Source organism: Micromys minutus (genome assembly GCF_963924665.1).
Source record: "Micromys minutus genome assembly, chromosome: 16".
NCBI lineage: Eukaryota > Metazoa > Chordata > Mammalia > Rodentia > Muridae > Micromys > Micromys minutus.
The window spans coordinates 35,781,096-35,796,877 of record NC_137985.1 but is presented as its reverse complement, the minus strand read 5'-3'; the positions used below and the strand labels follow the sequence as shown (position 1 = coordinate 35,796,877).

At 43.3% G+C, this 15,782-nt stretch overlaps 1 protein-coding gene across 1 annotated transcript in view; it reads left to right on the top strand.

Annotated features, from left to right (window-relative positions):
- The window catches only part of TBCEL (tubulin folding cofactor E like), a 58,357-nt gene that overhangs the window by 17,755 nt on the left and 24,820 nt on the right, over nucleotides 1-15,782 (top strand). Inside the window, exons 2-7 of the mRNA XM_080930397.1 lie at nucleotides 1,337-1,486; nucleotides 3,000-3,139; nucleotides 8,404-8,585; nucleotides 9,973-10,229; nucleotides 13,851-13,977; nucleotides 15,458-15,574. Of these exons, the coding sequence (XP_080786523.1) occupies nucleotides 1,354-1,486; nucleotides 3,000-3,139; nucleotides 8,404-8,585; nucleotides 9,973-10,229; nucleotides 13,851-13,977; nucleotides 15,458-15,574 (956 nt within the window). The 5' untranslated portion in view covers nucleotides 1,337-1,353. The remainder of the gene's footprint in view (nucleotides 1-1,336; nucleotides 1,487-2,999; nucleotides 3,140-8,403; nucleotides 8,586-9,972; nucleotides 10,230-13,850; nucleotides 13,978-15,457; nucleotides 15,575-15,782) is intronic.

Genomic DNA, 15,782 nt, shown 5'->3' with positions numbered 1-15,782 from the left:
AGGTCCTCATCATCATGCCTCTGTCTTCATAGCATCTACCTAGCTGATTTGCTCTTGACCCTGGTTCTGTCATAGCTTTGATATACTCAAGCAGCAGATGAGTTCAAAAACCCAAAGACTAACAAACACGTTCCCCTCCTCAAAGGCCAGCTCTTTCCTACTGTGCTCAGCTACTAATGGAGTGTGCAGCCATTCCTGTCTGTAGCTGCTTTGGCAGCACCAGGTCTCTCAGTCGTTCATAGGCCATTGTGCACTCCTCGCCTCTGTGCCTTTCTCGGCCTTTGCTTCTCATTCACCATCCTTTTTATTGATTCATTTGAAAAGTAGTGTGGTGGCTGGTGGTTAGAGATTAATTGTAGTTGCCTGAATCCTGGCTGATACACAACACAGTGTAGGCCAGTCCCTGAGGGTAGTGGGTTATCAGGGCTGTCAGAAGTCAGTGTGTTTAATATTCTCTTCTTTAATATGGTCATGAGTACAGAGAAAATGATAGAGTTACTGAGTGTTTAGGCCCTTAGGTGAACTAAATAGAGGAAGCTTTACCTAACTTCAGCATCAGAAGAAATAGCACTCTCTATTAGGTAAGCTTAGGTCCAGTCAGTGGCCAGGAAAGGGAGGACAGTGACTTATGTTAAAGTAGATTATTATCTGTCCCTGAAATCCCAAAGATACCTGTAGTCTGAGAGCTTGGGTCAGTGGAGTATTTAGGGACCTGGGTCCCTTTTGCTTATGTCCCACTTTCATCAGACTTATTTTCTGGACCCATGATCCAGTGAAGCATCTCTTCTGCATCAGAAGAATGAAGGAGGGTGATCAGATGGCTATCTTAAAGATTCCCAGAAACTAACACACACATTTCTATCCTGTCCGCCAGAGCTTAGTCATACATTTCAAAGACAAGTATACATGTGCCCGTGCTCACACACACAAATACACACAACGGTTCTGTTAATGTGGAGAAAGAATACATTTCAAAAGACAGTATTAGATGATTCATACCAACTATTTATATTTTGTCTGATATTTAATCTGCAAAATCTTGTTCAGCCTTTTTCATATTACTATGCATAACTTATCAACCAACCAAAGATGTTCTTGTTACCCATGGTTGAAAGGACCATCCTCCTTTAAATGCTGGGTTATTTTTTAGTGATATGGCACACACCATGCTGAGTGATCATTGCAATCTTGATATTGGGGAGTCTCATCATAGTAGAAGTTTGTCTGACAACGTAGCATGTTACCCACTTTTCCAATGCCTGGCCTCCTTCCGGATAAACAAATAGTTCTTACATGGATAAGTAGATCATTTTGATGATTTCTTGGTTTCTTATAGACTTTTCAGAAAAGAAGATGGACCAGCCTAGTGGGAGAAGTTTCATGCAAGTATTGTGTGAAAAATACAGTCCTGAAAACTTCCCTTACCGCCGTGGCCCTGGGATGGGAGTCCATGTCCCAGCCACTCCTCAGGGCTCTCCTATGAAAGGTAAGGAAGGTAGAAAAAAAGGACTTATGGATGGTTCTCTAGGCTGGATCACAGCATTGCCTTGTTTGTGAATGAGTGCCTTCATTTTGAATTCTGAGTCAGATGGTCATCGCTGCATGCTATGATTCCAGTGTATTCTTCAAGAGCCACAGAGAACTGCTTCTTCCAGATTCGCTGGAGGCATCTTAGTTGTCCTTTTCAGGCAAGACTATTACTTAGGGAATAAGACTGCAAGTGCACACCCTTTCAAGGAGCTTGGAGGGTACAGAATAGTACTGGCTGGCCTGTGCCCTTGAGGACCTCCATGGGTTCTTGGATTAGATTACCCGACATTCACGTTTCTAAAGCTATAACACAATGTAGCTTATGTTGAGCCAAATGAAAACCAGAGTGACTGGGAATGAAATTTAGAAGATAATACTATGAGGAAAGGTTTCGAAGGTTAACTAGTCCTTGGAGAGTGCAGAGTGTGGTTAGGAGGAGACAAAGACATTTAGAAGAGGGAAGTGCACAGGGTGAGTTGTTTCTAGCCTTTGTATCTTACCTGACCGTGATGGATTTTAGAAGTGGTTCAGAGGCAGTTGCTCTTTTATTCCAGCACACAGAGTCCACTGACAGTCATTTCTCAGTATAACTGCCTTCTCCTCTATAGAGGTAGACTTCTGAGTCGGCAGTTTGTCGCCCAGGGTATGTTCTACATCTGAGAATTTGATACTAAATAGTACTTAGTAGAAAAAACATAATTCGAAGTCTCAAGTTAGAAATCATGACCTTCAGGTGGCCTTATTTCTTTCCAAGTGGGAGAGAAAGTGGTTGAGTTGTCACATTTGTCCCTTTCAGTAAAGTAGTGAGAGCTGTTATGATGCATGCATGTTAGAGCAGGCATGGTCAGACTTGTTCTTCTGGTCACCCGATTTTCACATATTTCAGACTCTGAAGCCTTTTCTCCAATTAGGAATTATTTTAAAAGAAGGATATACTTTCATAAGGGAAAATCTGTTAATACACAAGTGTAAAATGAGAATAATTCTGGCAGGAATAAGAAAACAAAACAGCATTTTGATTGTCTTCTAATAATCCCATAATCGAGGAAGATGTTTGGAACACACCAACTTAACAGAGGTGCCTTAGCAGATCATTCATTAGTAGTTTGAGATAACATTAAAAAGAGCATTAGAGAAAAAAGCAGGACAGAATTCTTTAGAACCACAGAATTGAGGTCAGTTGGTGGTGGTCTAAAACATGTTACCTGGGACTGAGGTGTGGCCAAGATGACAGTGGGGGTGATGCTGGTGACTGGAGATGGGCAGCTGGGAACAGAGCCAAGGGAGGGAGGTCAGCACCTCTGAGCTTCTCCTGGCACAGATTTAACTCTGCCGTTTAGGAGTCAAGGCCCCAGGAGCCTCTTGGAATACAGGAGATTATTTTCTTTCCTTATGGTTCCTGGGGGCTAACATACACAGGAAAGAGCTAGACTGAGTGGAGCAAGTGTTTTGTGTTTCCAATGATTCAGATCGCCTCAACCTCCCGAGCGTGCTCGTGTTGAACAGCTGTGGAATTACCTGTGCAGGAGATGAGAGAGAAATCGCAGCCTTCTGCGCTCACGTGTCAGAACTCGATCTTTCTGACAACAAGCTCCAAGACTGGCATGAGGTAAAGTCTGTGCATCACTGTATCTGGGGAAAGACTTTGCTAACCATTATATTCTTGCTTATGTTACTTTATATCCTGCTGACTCTGGTCCTCATTTGAGACTGTGGCAAACTCTGTGTCAAGGTCAACAGCAAGTCGCCAACTACCTCTGGTAAATTTTCAGTTGGTGCTTATTGCTGTGGCCCTGCTTTTATTGGTGTGAGTAGCATGGAGACATTTTATTCCAGGCATCAGAAGGTTAATGTGTCTTCAGAAGCTTCGATTGCTCACAGCTGTTTCTCTGTTTCTCGGTCCCCATCCCCTGCCCAGGCTTTGCTTCCACTTCTGTGTCTCTGCAGACTGGCTTAAGACTGCTTCTGCGGAAGCCAAGACTATAGTCCTTTCCCTGTTACTGAAATCTGTGACTCATCTTCAGACCTTCCTCTGTTAATCAAGTGTCGGGTAGCTTGACCTCAGAGTAACTGAACTATACTGCAACAGTGCATAGTATTTCTTCTTGTTATTATCAATCCCATCACGTACCTGATTAAACATCTCTGATAGAAACTACCACAAAGTATAAACCAGCCCCCCCCCCCCCATTCATTTTATTGCCTTAGATTGCACTCATTCTCTTTCCTCTGGCTCTTGGAGACGTTTGCTTAGTGGGTTTGACATGCCTGTGATACCCTGCCGCCCCATCCTTGCACCACAGATTGCTGTGGTAAAGCAGTCATGCTGAACTCTGCTGCATGGCACCCTTCCTCCATTTTTCTTGCTTAGCAGGCAAAGTCTGAATCCTGAGGAATGGCCCTCATCACACAGCTCTGTTGTTTCTAGAACTTTATGTTGGTCTTTAGCCCATTATGAGCATGTAGCATCATGAGTACATAACATGGGAGCTTTCTCACTTTGGTCATGCCAATACCACCGTTCTCTTTCCTGTCATCTGCTGGCTTCTGTCTGGGTTGCTGTCCACGAGTCAGAATCCCCTCAGCTCAGGCAGGAAGATTCCCCCAGAGCACCTGTGCCCAAGGCTGTAGGAGGATTTATCCCAGTGTGGTGTGGTCACTTGCTGACTCCTAGAGATGTGAGCTTGGTTCTGGTGGTGATTTTTTGTTAAACACTAGAGTCTGATGTGCCTGTGTTAAGGGATAAAAGATGAGTCTATGGATTGGTGAAGTCTGCTTGCTGCAACCCTTTCTGCGATCTCCGGGACTCACCTGAGCCTCTAACACTCCACCTCAGTTGTCAGTATATACTGGTCATTAGCCCATGAAATGCTTTGTAGCTACCAAGTACTACACAAATCCTAAAACAGCTTTCTTGTTTAAGAAAAATTATGAGTACTGTTTGTGTAGCTTTTCTTATGTCTGTTCCCCTGTCCTGTTGAATCTGGTGTGTGTGACTTAGTGATAGTTCCTGTTTTGATAGGCTTTTTATCAAAATTCTTGAGTGTTCTGTCACCTGATTTATAAGTACAGATTCCTCGGGCTGCTCAAGTGGTAGCCTTAACACATTCATTTATCTGTTTGCCTGTGTAAACTACATATCTCACTGCTTACAAATCATAGTTTGTACTTTTTGGCCCTCTGAGACACAGTGACCAGGCATGTTCTGCCCACACTGCCCAGGTGCAGAAAAGGCCAGTCACCTTGCTAACCCTCAGACCCATGACTCTCTGGATCCTGCTGCTGAAACCCTGGCTCTGCAGAGTTGGGTAGATTTGTGGTCTACTGTCCTGACATTTGGGGTAGGTGGTATAGAGACCACACCCTCCTGTGATTCCATCCCCTGCTAAATCTTCTAAATGTGTTTGGGAGATTTAAAACTGCAAACAGGCTGTGTTCTTACCTCTGCTTTGAATATGCACAAGAGCTTCTGCTTACTGGTTGCAGTTTAATAATGATGTAATTGCACTTCAGAAGGGAGCTGTCTGTAGATGGACCAGCACACAGAGCTTGAGCTAGAAGCCCGGCTATTTCTTAGTGTTAGCAAAGGTCTGTGTTATTTCCAAAACCACACTGAAAGCAGCCATGAAGCTCATATTTTGTTTGAAATTTCTCTGTTCTTCTTTTGAGCATCCTCCTGTGTACTTGGTAGCTTGTTGCTGCTGTTGCTTTCAGGTTTCTCTGCCAGTTTATTCTGGTTTTCACCATTCCTTGTAATCCTCCTTGTTCTTAACTGTAGTTGATCCCGGTCTTTTAGAGTAAATATCAGAGCATAGAGAGACTAGAGAAGTACCAACAGCAAAAGAATATTGATTTTTTTTTTTTTTTTTTGCCTTGAGTAAACTTCACCAGGCTACAACTGCTCCATGGGTCACTGGGTTAAGACATCACACTTCAGCTCCCTTACAGCCCATGTGTCTGATTGTGAAAAAGGTTATTTGTCCCTAGACACGAACTCATTTGAATTCAGCCTGGATTAGCATGGCAGTGTGGAACAAAGGAACATGGTATGTTCTTTGAGTTTTCTGAGTGGCTGCTATCATTACATGTAATGAGCCGTTTCTTTTGTTTTTGTTTTTAGCTGCTATATATCCCAAGGCTAAAACACATATGGGCAAGAAATGTAATACTTTGGAGGGAGGGAAATGTGTCTGTCTACCTTTCTTGTTTGGGCAACTGTATATAAAGCAATTGTGGTTTTTAGCTATTGACTCGAATTTTTGGCTGGGTAGAATTTTGTCCAACCTTTTCCAATGTATTTCTCTAGCACTCTTTCTTATCGAAACCATTTTATAAAAGAAATTGAATAACGTATTTGAGAGGAGGGAGAGGAGTTAGCCAGTCAAGTGAGGCAGAGAAAAGCTTGGGCATAAATTACAGATTTTATCATCAATCTCTTCCATTTTCCTTACACCTTTAGTTTCTTCCTTTACAGATGCCCAGGTGGGGGCCTGGGAAACCCTGGAGCTGCAGGGGCCTTAGAGACGGTGCCAGTTGTTCATCTTTGTACGTAACCAAACTCAGCTCATTCTAGCCAGGGGGGTTGGTTTTTATTTTTAATTTTAAAGACACCAAGTGAAGAGCTGTCTTAGGAACTCAGTGGAGTGTGTCACCTTTGTTGTTGGGAAATTTTTTCATCATAAGTAAAAAAAAAAAAAAAAAACAACAACTGTTTTTAAGACAGGGTTTCTCTGTGTAGCCCTGACTGTCCTGGAGCTCACTCTGTAGACCAGGCTGAGCTGCCTGCCTCCTGAGTGCTGGGATTAAAGGTGTGCACTATACCCTGCTTCATAGGTAAATTTTTATCAGTCTAATCAACATTGTATTTTCCTGACTCTTGCCCTCAGTGTGAGGTTACACAGGAAGCCATTTTGATCTTTATTCTTTAAAAGAAAATACGTATGTCTGACACATAGCTTTTTCTGCCTGGTTGCCTAGCCTTCGTCCAATTCAGTGTTTGGGACACTTGGCTATTGGCCGATGCCGATGGCATAAGGAGCGTTGCACGGCCTGTAGCTTGGAAGAGCCCAGAACCTGTCTTCCAAACCTTTAAGCTGCTCATTTTCCATTGCAGGACTATAGAGGGAGAAGCGAGCGGATATTGGAGAAGGATTTGTGTTTTGTCTCTACCTGATTGGAGCTGTACTTCTGTTTGGAGTTATAAAGTAGAATCTCATACTCCCCACCCTCCTCAAAAGAGGTGAAGGGTATCTGGTCATTGATCTTTGTGTGGAAGTCTTTCTCCATGGTATTTAGGTCATGGAATGCAATACATTGTTGGCCCCTGCACGAGTTGTTAAGATGTGTGTAGTCACAGCCTAGATTTCAGATTCTAGTCACATACTGCATTATGGTTTGGTAACATTCACCCACAGAGTGACTGCAAGAGAATACTCTCAGCCTGTCCAGATCCCTCATGCTTTAGACAGCAGCTAAGTGCGTCTTCCTATTCGGTAGCTCACTTGTTCGTTTGTGTAACATTTAGTGTACCGAATGGATGAACAGTGATGTGAGGGCCTTCCCCTCTGACAGATTTCTGTGAGCCATCCTGGAGTTAATCTTATCATGGAACTGAACAGATGCTGCATCCTGACAATGCTGCAGCTCACCTTCTGTCTGTGGTCCTCTCTGCACCCCTCCTCATCTCCTCCGGAGCTCTGAAAACAAAACTCAGGTCTTATCCCTGAGTGATGTCATGTGCACCTCATTTAACCCTCCATGGGGTCCTGGAACAGCTGGGTACTCTCGACACTTCACCAGTGAGGAAACAGACTTGGAAAAGTTCTGTGATGGGTTTGACACTAGTCAGCTAACAAGTGTTGGACACTGATTTGATCCAAGCCTTTTAACACTCTGAAATCAATTCTAACTGCTTCTGACTCCCACGGCGCCTTAATACATTTGCAGGCATTGGCCATCACTCCATGCTTCCTTCACTTGGTCCTTACTGACTGTGCCAGCATCTCTGCAGTTGCTGTTCCTTTTCTTCAGGTTATACTCACAATACACTGTGGGACACAGCCAGATTACTTAACATCTCTGAGCTGCAGTTGCTTCACTTGTCACAGTAGAGCTAATGAGATCCGCTGCATCAGGGCAGCTACAGCTGTGCAGAGTGAGTAGAGAGCCCAGCCAAGTTTCCTGTCCCACTCCTTGACATACAAGTTGCTAAGTAAGCCATAAGTCGGTGACCATCCTTCACCAACATCCGTCTATTCTGTCTGTCTGTCTGTCTGTCTGTCTGTCTATCTAACATGTATATATCTAGTGATCTATATTGGATGTTTTGGGATTTTGAATAAATATGTCTTAAGGTTTGGTTTCTCTTGGAAACAAATGGAAGCATCCCTAAGTGGTGATGTCACTCCAGTTTTGAACACACAAATCTTTACAGGAGCCCTGGGAATAGGGGTTGAAGAAGTGTTTACTCAGGCTTAATGTGTTGAGAATGGGAGGGAGAACACAGTCAAATTGTGTGGCCTAATCTTAGCTCTTTAAAAATGTATAGCCTAGAATGCAATCTGAATTGTCCTTTTCTCTTACTTCTGCAAGGGCACACCATGCTGGGCAGCATCAGGGCCTTGCTGATGGTCACATAGGGACTCTCTGCTGCTAGCTCTCAACTCTGCTACTCCTTCTTGGAAACAGACTAAATTGTTTGCCTCAATTTGTCGAAGTCCCTTCTGCTACTCTGTAGGTGCCTTTGCTAAGTGGGACTCCCTGAGGTAGAAGACCCTTGACCTGGACCCACTCACTCAGGCCTTTGTAAACATGATTGATTGATCTTCCAAGGCTCCAGTTGCTGCTCCATTGAAGTTTCTCTTTTCTCTGCAGGTCAGTAAGATTGTGTCAAATGTTCCTCAGCTGGAGTTTCTCAACCTGAGTTCCAATCCTCTGAGTCTGTCAGTTTTAGAAAGAACATGCGCTGGGTCCTTCTCTGGGGTTCGCAAACTTGTCCTCAACAACAGCAAAGCATCATGGGAAACAGTGCACACGATACTGCAGGAGTTGCCAGAGTAAGTCCATCGAGCATCCGGGGCAGGGCAGGGCACAGGCACATGTCACCATTCATGTCTCTGCATAGAATGTCTGCTGATCTTTCATCTCAGAAATTCTAGAGCTGTAGAGAATGAGAGGCTTCAGAAAAATGAAATCCCTGGAGCAAGGGTGTGGGATGATCTGCTCACCTTTCCAGGGGCATAGCTGGGAGACATGGGATGGCATCCTTCCTGAGAAAATACCCTGAGACGCACTTGCCATCCAGAGCACCTCAGCTTTTTTCCTTTTTAATCTTCTGATTACCCAACTTAAGAATTGTGCTTTAGCCCTTTTCTCTAGAAGAAAAAATGCTGGGGTCTCTAAAATACAGTGATGCTGAGGCGTTACATGACTCTGTGGGCTGATAAAAAGTGGACCTGACATTCTTTTTAATAATTTTAGAAAGAGATTATGCTTTGTGTTGTCAGTTTAGAAATGTTCTCTGTGTGTCTGTTTCTGCTTATACCTGTGCAGAGGAAACCTCTGACAGTGAGAGAGAAAAGCTGCAGTTTCCTTGATTGTTTAAACATAGAAATTATCCAGGACCCTCAGAACCCCTCTCACCCCACTTGCTGCACCTGTTTTCCTCACTGTTAATTTAATGAGCTTCCTTCACTGGGTAGAGCTGTCAGCATGGCTTCACATTGTTTGTTTGTTTGAGACAGGGTCTCAGGAAGCCCAGGCTGGCCTCAAACTTACTCTGTAGCTGAGGCTGGCCTTGAACTCCTCATTCTCCTTGAGCACCTCTTAGGTGCTAGCATGGCTTCTGTGTACCACTAGATGTGGCAGTTGAATTAACTTTTAAACTGAGATGTCACATGCTAACCACAAAACCTTGGACAAGCCCTTAACCTCTTTGGGTTCAGTTTCCTTGTCTGTAAAGTGGACACCATTATATTAATGTTCCTGGAGCAAGGCCTGACATAGGGTAAGGATTTATAAACATTTGTCCATGTTGTTTTCTCTCATTGCCTCTACATTTTATTAAGAGGCAATAAAATTATCTGTTTCTCCTCAAAGGCTGCAGACTCTGGCATTCAGGTAAGCAAGGGATTAACCAAGCAGCAGCTCCTATCAGTCTCTTCACGCTAGATTTACCTTCCTCGAGATACACTATTTTCAGCTTTAGGAAAAGAACTCTGTAATATATGCCAGAGTCTCACATATAGTGCATATTTATTTATTTTTAGTTTTTAAGTCAGGTTATCACTACATAGCTCAGGCTAGCTTTGAATTGATGCTCTTCCTGGCCCGGCTTCCTGGGTTTCCTGGCACTGGGATCATCTACTTACTTATTACATGGCAGTGTGTGTAAAGATAACTCAACTACTCTAAACAATTGGCTGTTTCCTTTTCTCTCTGCAGTTTGGAGGAGCTCTTCCTGTGCCTTAATGACTATGAAACAGTGTCTTGTCCTTCTGTTTGCTGTCATTCCCTTAAGCTCCTACACATAACAGACAATAACCTGCAAGAGTGGACTGAGATCCGAAAGCTGGGTGTGATGTTTCCTTCACTGGATACCCTGGTCCTGGCCAACAACCACCTGAATGCTATCGAAGAGCCTGCTGACTCCCTGGCTAGGCTGTTCCCTAACCTGCGGTCCATCAGTCTCCACAAGTCAGGTGAGACACAGACTTGGCCTCCTTGTATGTCAGACTGATCAAGTGCATGCTAAGAATGTGTTTCAGTCATAGCTGTGTGGTGACAGGGTGGGTTTCCAGCAGGATCACGACAGTTAGGACAGCCCTTATTTTCATAAATACTCCAATAAGTCCTCAGGAGCATAGACATGCTCATAGTTTCTATTTTATACATAAAATACACATTTTCTACATTGTACATTATAGAAGAAGTAAAGTGAAATTGATGAAGTAGTTATTAAAAGACAGAGGAAAAAGAATTATAAGCTAGATCATTTTAATCTAGATGCAGGATAAGGAATCTTAGTCTGCTAGCTTTTTAATAGGTCATCTATACATCTTTGAGTATTTCTTTATTGCTATGAGTCCTGTGCATTACAAAAATGAATATATGTTAATGATTTTTACTAAAGACCAGCTTTAGGTTCACTGCAACTTAAGTAGAAAGTACAGACGGTGCCTGTGTATGTACAACCCGCCCCCACTACCTACCTCCCACACTGGATGCTTGTAACATGTCCATCATTAACCAGTTCTGGCATACATCTGAAACTCCATTGTCTCCCTTAGGTGTATGTGGGCTTTAAGAAATGAACAGAACATTTCTTCCACATGGTGTGCATAGAGAAGCTCTGTGCTCTCCTGTACCCTTGGCCCACCTGTTTCTCACTCCGGTGCTGACCATTGTCTCCGCACTCCCACCTTCGTCCAGGGTCATTTACTTGTAGTTACACCATGTGGGCTTCTTTAAATCAGCTTCTTTCACTTAGTAATTCACATTTAATCCCCTCATGCCGTTTTATGGCTTGATAGTTTCTTCTTTTGAGCTCTGAGCAATATTCCATTTTCTGGGTATACCATGTATATCCAGCAGCTCTTGAAGGGCTTTTGTTTAATTTCAAGCTTGAACAGCTATGAATAAAGATATAACTATGTGCAGATTTACAAGTGGACATAAACTTTTGGTTTGTTTAGGGAAATAATAAAAGCATACTATTGAACCATACAGTAGTGCTTAGTTTTATAAGAATCCCCATGTCTCACAGTACTTGTTTCACTTTCCATTTTCACCAGCTGTGAGTGAGCTGTGTTGCCTCCAAGCTTCTCAGCTTTGAGGAGGCCGTGTGCTTTGGAGTGAGTGACCTCAGGAAAGAATCTCGGGCTGCTTACTTGCTGTCTGTTGTGTCTGTTGATGGGGCTTTTGCACTTTTAGTTATAGTGAGGTTGTTAGCTGGGTCATATGTAGTTGGGCCATTAGTTGTGTTGTGTAGCTGTAAGACACTATTCTTGGGGAGAGGAGGGCAAATGCCCCAGATAAGGCACAGACAAAAAACCAAATACAGATACCACCAAAGTCCAGTGTGATAAACCAGTGAGTTTTATTGGTGTTATTTAAAGAAGTATGGGTGAGGGACTACTTAAAAAAGAGAAATGATTTGAAGACAACACCAAAGTCCACCCAGCACAAGGGATAGTTCACAAAAACTGGGAACCCAGAACACACTGAACAACCTGCAGGCAGCTCACCATTTTGGAGAGTGCCTTTGTCCATGTGCCTCAGCTGGACTGGTCTAAATCTCTTCCAGGCAACTCAGTTGTTCTTTACTTATTCTGGACAAGTGGGCTGCTCTCTGCTTTAGCCAGTTTTATGCTCAGCAGTCTTCACTGTTTATATGCTTGGGGAATGTGGGACCTATTGAATTTGGTCAGTTTCAAAGACTTCCTGAAGCTGTCTTGCGTTGTTTACTTCCTGTTTTAAGGTGCTTCCCTTTAGGATTTCACTTCCTTTAGAGTGTTCCCACTGTTCTCCCTCCCTTGAACATCCTATCCTAAGCATTTTCCACCAAGATGGAAGAATTAGTAACTGCTAAAGGAAACAGGTTGAATTACTAGTCTGTTGAAGGTTGGGTTTTTGTTAGGTTGCTAGTAGTTTGGTTGTAGTTGGGCTCTTAGTTGGATTGTTTGTTAGTTTGATCTGAATTGAGATAGGGTGTTAGTGGACTGTTAGGTTGTAGTTGAGTTGCACTTGAACTGTTTTTGGTGCTGTAGATTGAGCCTTGGCCTTGTTTGTGTTAATCTATCAGTGAACTATATCTCTAGTCCTCTTTTTACTTTTTATTTTGAGACAAGGTCTTAATAAATTACCCAGTCTTGAACTTAAGACCCTTCTTCTTCAGCCTCTCAGGTACCTGGGGTAACAGCCATGTTCCACCAGACTCCGCTTATTGAGTTTTAAAGGTTCTTGTATATTTCCACCAGTGTGCTTTTATTAAATGTATCTTTTACCACCACCACCACCACAACAGAATCTCTTAATCTGACTTTTACTCTCATTCATTTGGTCTCATTTTCATCCTGTTTCTTATAACAACTACATACTTAAAAATAATACCATGGATGTGCCATGAAGGTCAGAGGACAACTTTCAGAAGCTAGTTTTCCCCTTTCACCATGCAGGTCCTGGGGAATTGAACTCAGGTTGTTGGCCTCGGTGTCACACACCTGACCAATCTGCTTATCCAACTCACTGGCCCCTGGAAATGCATCTTAAAACTGGATATTTTGTATATGGAAACTTTTTATTTCATAACTTGACACCCCTTGATATACCTCTCTCTCATCTAAGTAGAAGTGCCCACTAGTAAGGGATAGGACAGCTGTGACATGGGACAGCCATGTGCCAAAGCCCTCTTTCATTCTAACTTTTCCCTTGCTCAAGGTTGCTGAAAATAGAAAGTAGTTGTGTTCTCTGAGATGGATTCCATGTCATAAGCCTGGCCCCCAGTCTCTTAGGATGTGTAAAACCCTGTCTGACTCAGGCATCAAGGGTTAGCTTGGATGATGCAGTTGCTTGTCCAAGAGAGGTGCAGTTTAGAAAAAAGCACCTACTTTAGGGTTCAGAGTTATTGTGCTCATGGGTCAGGTTGGTGTTAGCAGTGATTTTTGACCTGATTGCTGCCCCTAGCATGGGGGTAGCATGAAACTAAGTTTTAGTTCCAATTTCCCTGGTCTTGTACCATTTTAGGACATGATAGGGGAAATTTAGATATGTCACCCATCACCTCTAACATACATAGTCCATGAGTCTGCATTTAAGTAAAAAAATAAAAGTTGGCCAAGTCGGTTTTAGAAAAGTCACAACATGTACCCTTTTTGCTGAAACCAATGATAACCAATGACAGTTGAAAGCTATTGCTGTGGAATGGGAGATGGGAGGATGTTAGGGACCCCCTGTCCCCTTCTGTCCTTCACTACTGAGCTCACAATGGTGAGAGAGACTCTGGAAAATGGGTTGGTTTGTTGTTTTTGTGTCTTACTTTTGAGAGAGGGTCTTTCTATCCTGTCTAAGCAGGCCTTGAACTCCAGATCTCTTGCTTTAGTTTCTGAGCAGATGTGAGTCTGGGCAAGCATCACTGGGCCTGTTTTCCAGGGAAGTTGTTTTGGAGTTTAACTGTATCCCTCTGTCCTAGGAAAGGGACCAGCGTCTGATTGGCTGCTACCACTCAGCATTCTAGGAACTGTTGGTAGCTGATAGTCTGTGCTTACCTTCTAACTTTTATACTTTTCTGAATTTACTTAAATAATATTTTTTTTTACAAATAGGTTTGCAGTCCTGGGAAGACATTGACAAACTAAATTCATTCCCCAAGCTTGAAGAAGTGAGATTGTTAGGAATTCCTCTTCTGCAGCCATACACCACCGAGGAGCGCAGGAAACTGGTGGTAGCCAGGTGTGTTGCTCTGCTCTCTTCTCTGTCCTTCTGAGGGGACATGAAAGGGGCAGTTTACTCTTTAGGGGTGCTGTGGGTTGTCCCACCTGAGCAGGCAGTACTTGCACTGGTAGAGCTCAGTTCTGTATAAAAAGGAATGTACTGTAGTGAGCAAGACAGAGCTGTCCTGCTGAGACACGCTCCTGTAAATGTATGTTTTGCCCGTTTGTTTTTAAATACTTAGAACATTTTAAAACCCATGTTGGGTGGTGAGGTGAAAGACTGTTGATGGAGAGTTGTCTGATGTAGGCATCCTCATTTCCTCTCACGTGGGTCACCTGTACCCAGAAACGGAGCCAGCTCAGTCAATTTTCTACTAAAGAATGCTGGCTGTCACCATCTTCTCTGTGCTCCCCACGTTCCCTCTCTTTGACACTCCTCTGCACACTCTGCAGCCCCCCACACTGTGTGTGCTTTCATGAGCCGTTAGCAGAGAAAAGATTTTGGCTAAAATGAAAATGGCTCCAGGGCTTGCTTTGCTCTCTGCACGTACCCCACACAGAGCTCTTGGAGGCCAGGCAGTAGACTTTGAGGTTTCTGCAGAAGAGTTCCTCCTGCTGCCCAGCTAATGCCCTCTCCACATTGCCATGCGAGGATTTCCATCCACAGTCAGAGGGCTTAGTTCTCTTATGGGGAAGCCTGAGTCTCATGGTAGGTAGGCTTTGGGCTCTATGTTGTTCTCACAATTCTTTTACCAGTATAAGCTGATTCCTGAACTAAATATTCATATTATACATACTACATTGTGAACTTGTGCTGTTTAACCAGCCTGGGTATCTGTGAGCACTTCAAGTAATATCTTAGCTAATTTGAACTATAAAACAGACACTGGATTTCTCCCAACTTATATGAGTAAGAGACTATGAAAGAGCTTATGACTTTTTAAAATGTTGATTACATTTAGAAATGGTTTTATTTTTGTATATTGAATTTTATAAAATATATTGTTAAAATTTTACCTCCTTCCTCCCCCGGCCCAGCTTTTTAAAATGAAGCTGGAGCGATGGCTCATTGGTTAAAAGACTCACAGTTCTTCCAAGGACCAGAGTTTCATGTAATACCCATGTCAGGTGGTGAATAACCACCTGTAACTGTAACTTTAGGGACTTTGTTCCCTCTCTGGGCCTCTGTGGACATCCGCACATGTGAGTCCATTTACAGACATAGACACATCTACATTAAAAGGAAGGAAAAGTAGAAAGTGGGGCTGTTACGTACTTCAGACCCATAGCTCTGTTGGAAAGTGTGCTCTGAGAGATTAGGTTTCGGACAGAACACCGGTGCCAGTCTGGAAATGTAGCAGTGTTGCATGCTCTTTGATGCTCCTCACTGCAGTCTTTACACAGGAGCAAGGACCCTCCAGCTCTGCTCTTCCAAAAACAACAGTGATTATTTTCTTTCCGGCTCCTGAAAATGTCTTTATTTTGGTTCTAATTTACAGATTGCCCTCCGTTTCCAAACTCAATGGCAGCGTTGTCACAGATGGTGAGCGAGAGGATTCTGAGAGGTTTTTCATCCGGTACTATGTGGATGTTCCACAGGAGGAAGTGCCATTCAGGTAAAATGCTCCTCTGTCATTGCAGGCTCTGAAGGCCACCAGGGCATTGATAAGCTGTTGTCTTGGGACAAGATCTGCTCTTCAGATCCTAGAGGACTTTGTCAGTAGGTTTTAAAGAGAAAAGGAAACCACATAGCACCATAGTTCCATGATTCTCAGGCTGTGGGCATGACCCTTTGGGGGTCAAATGACCCTCTCGAGGTCTGCA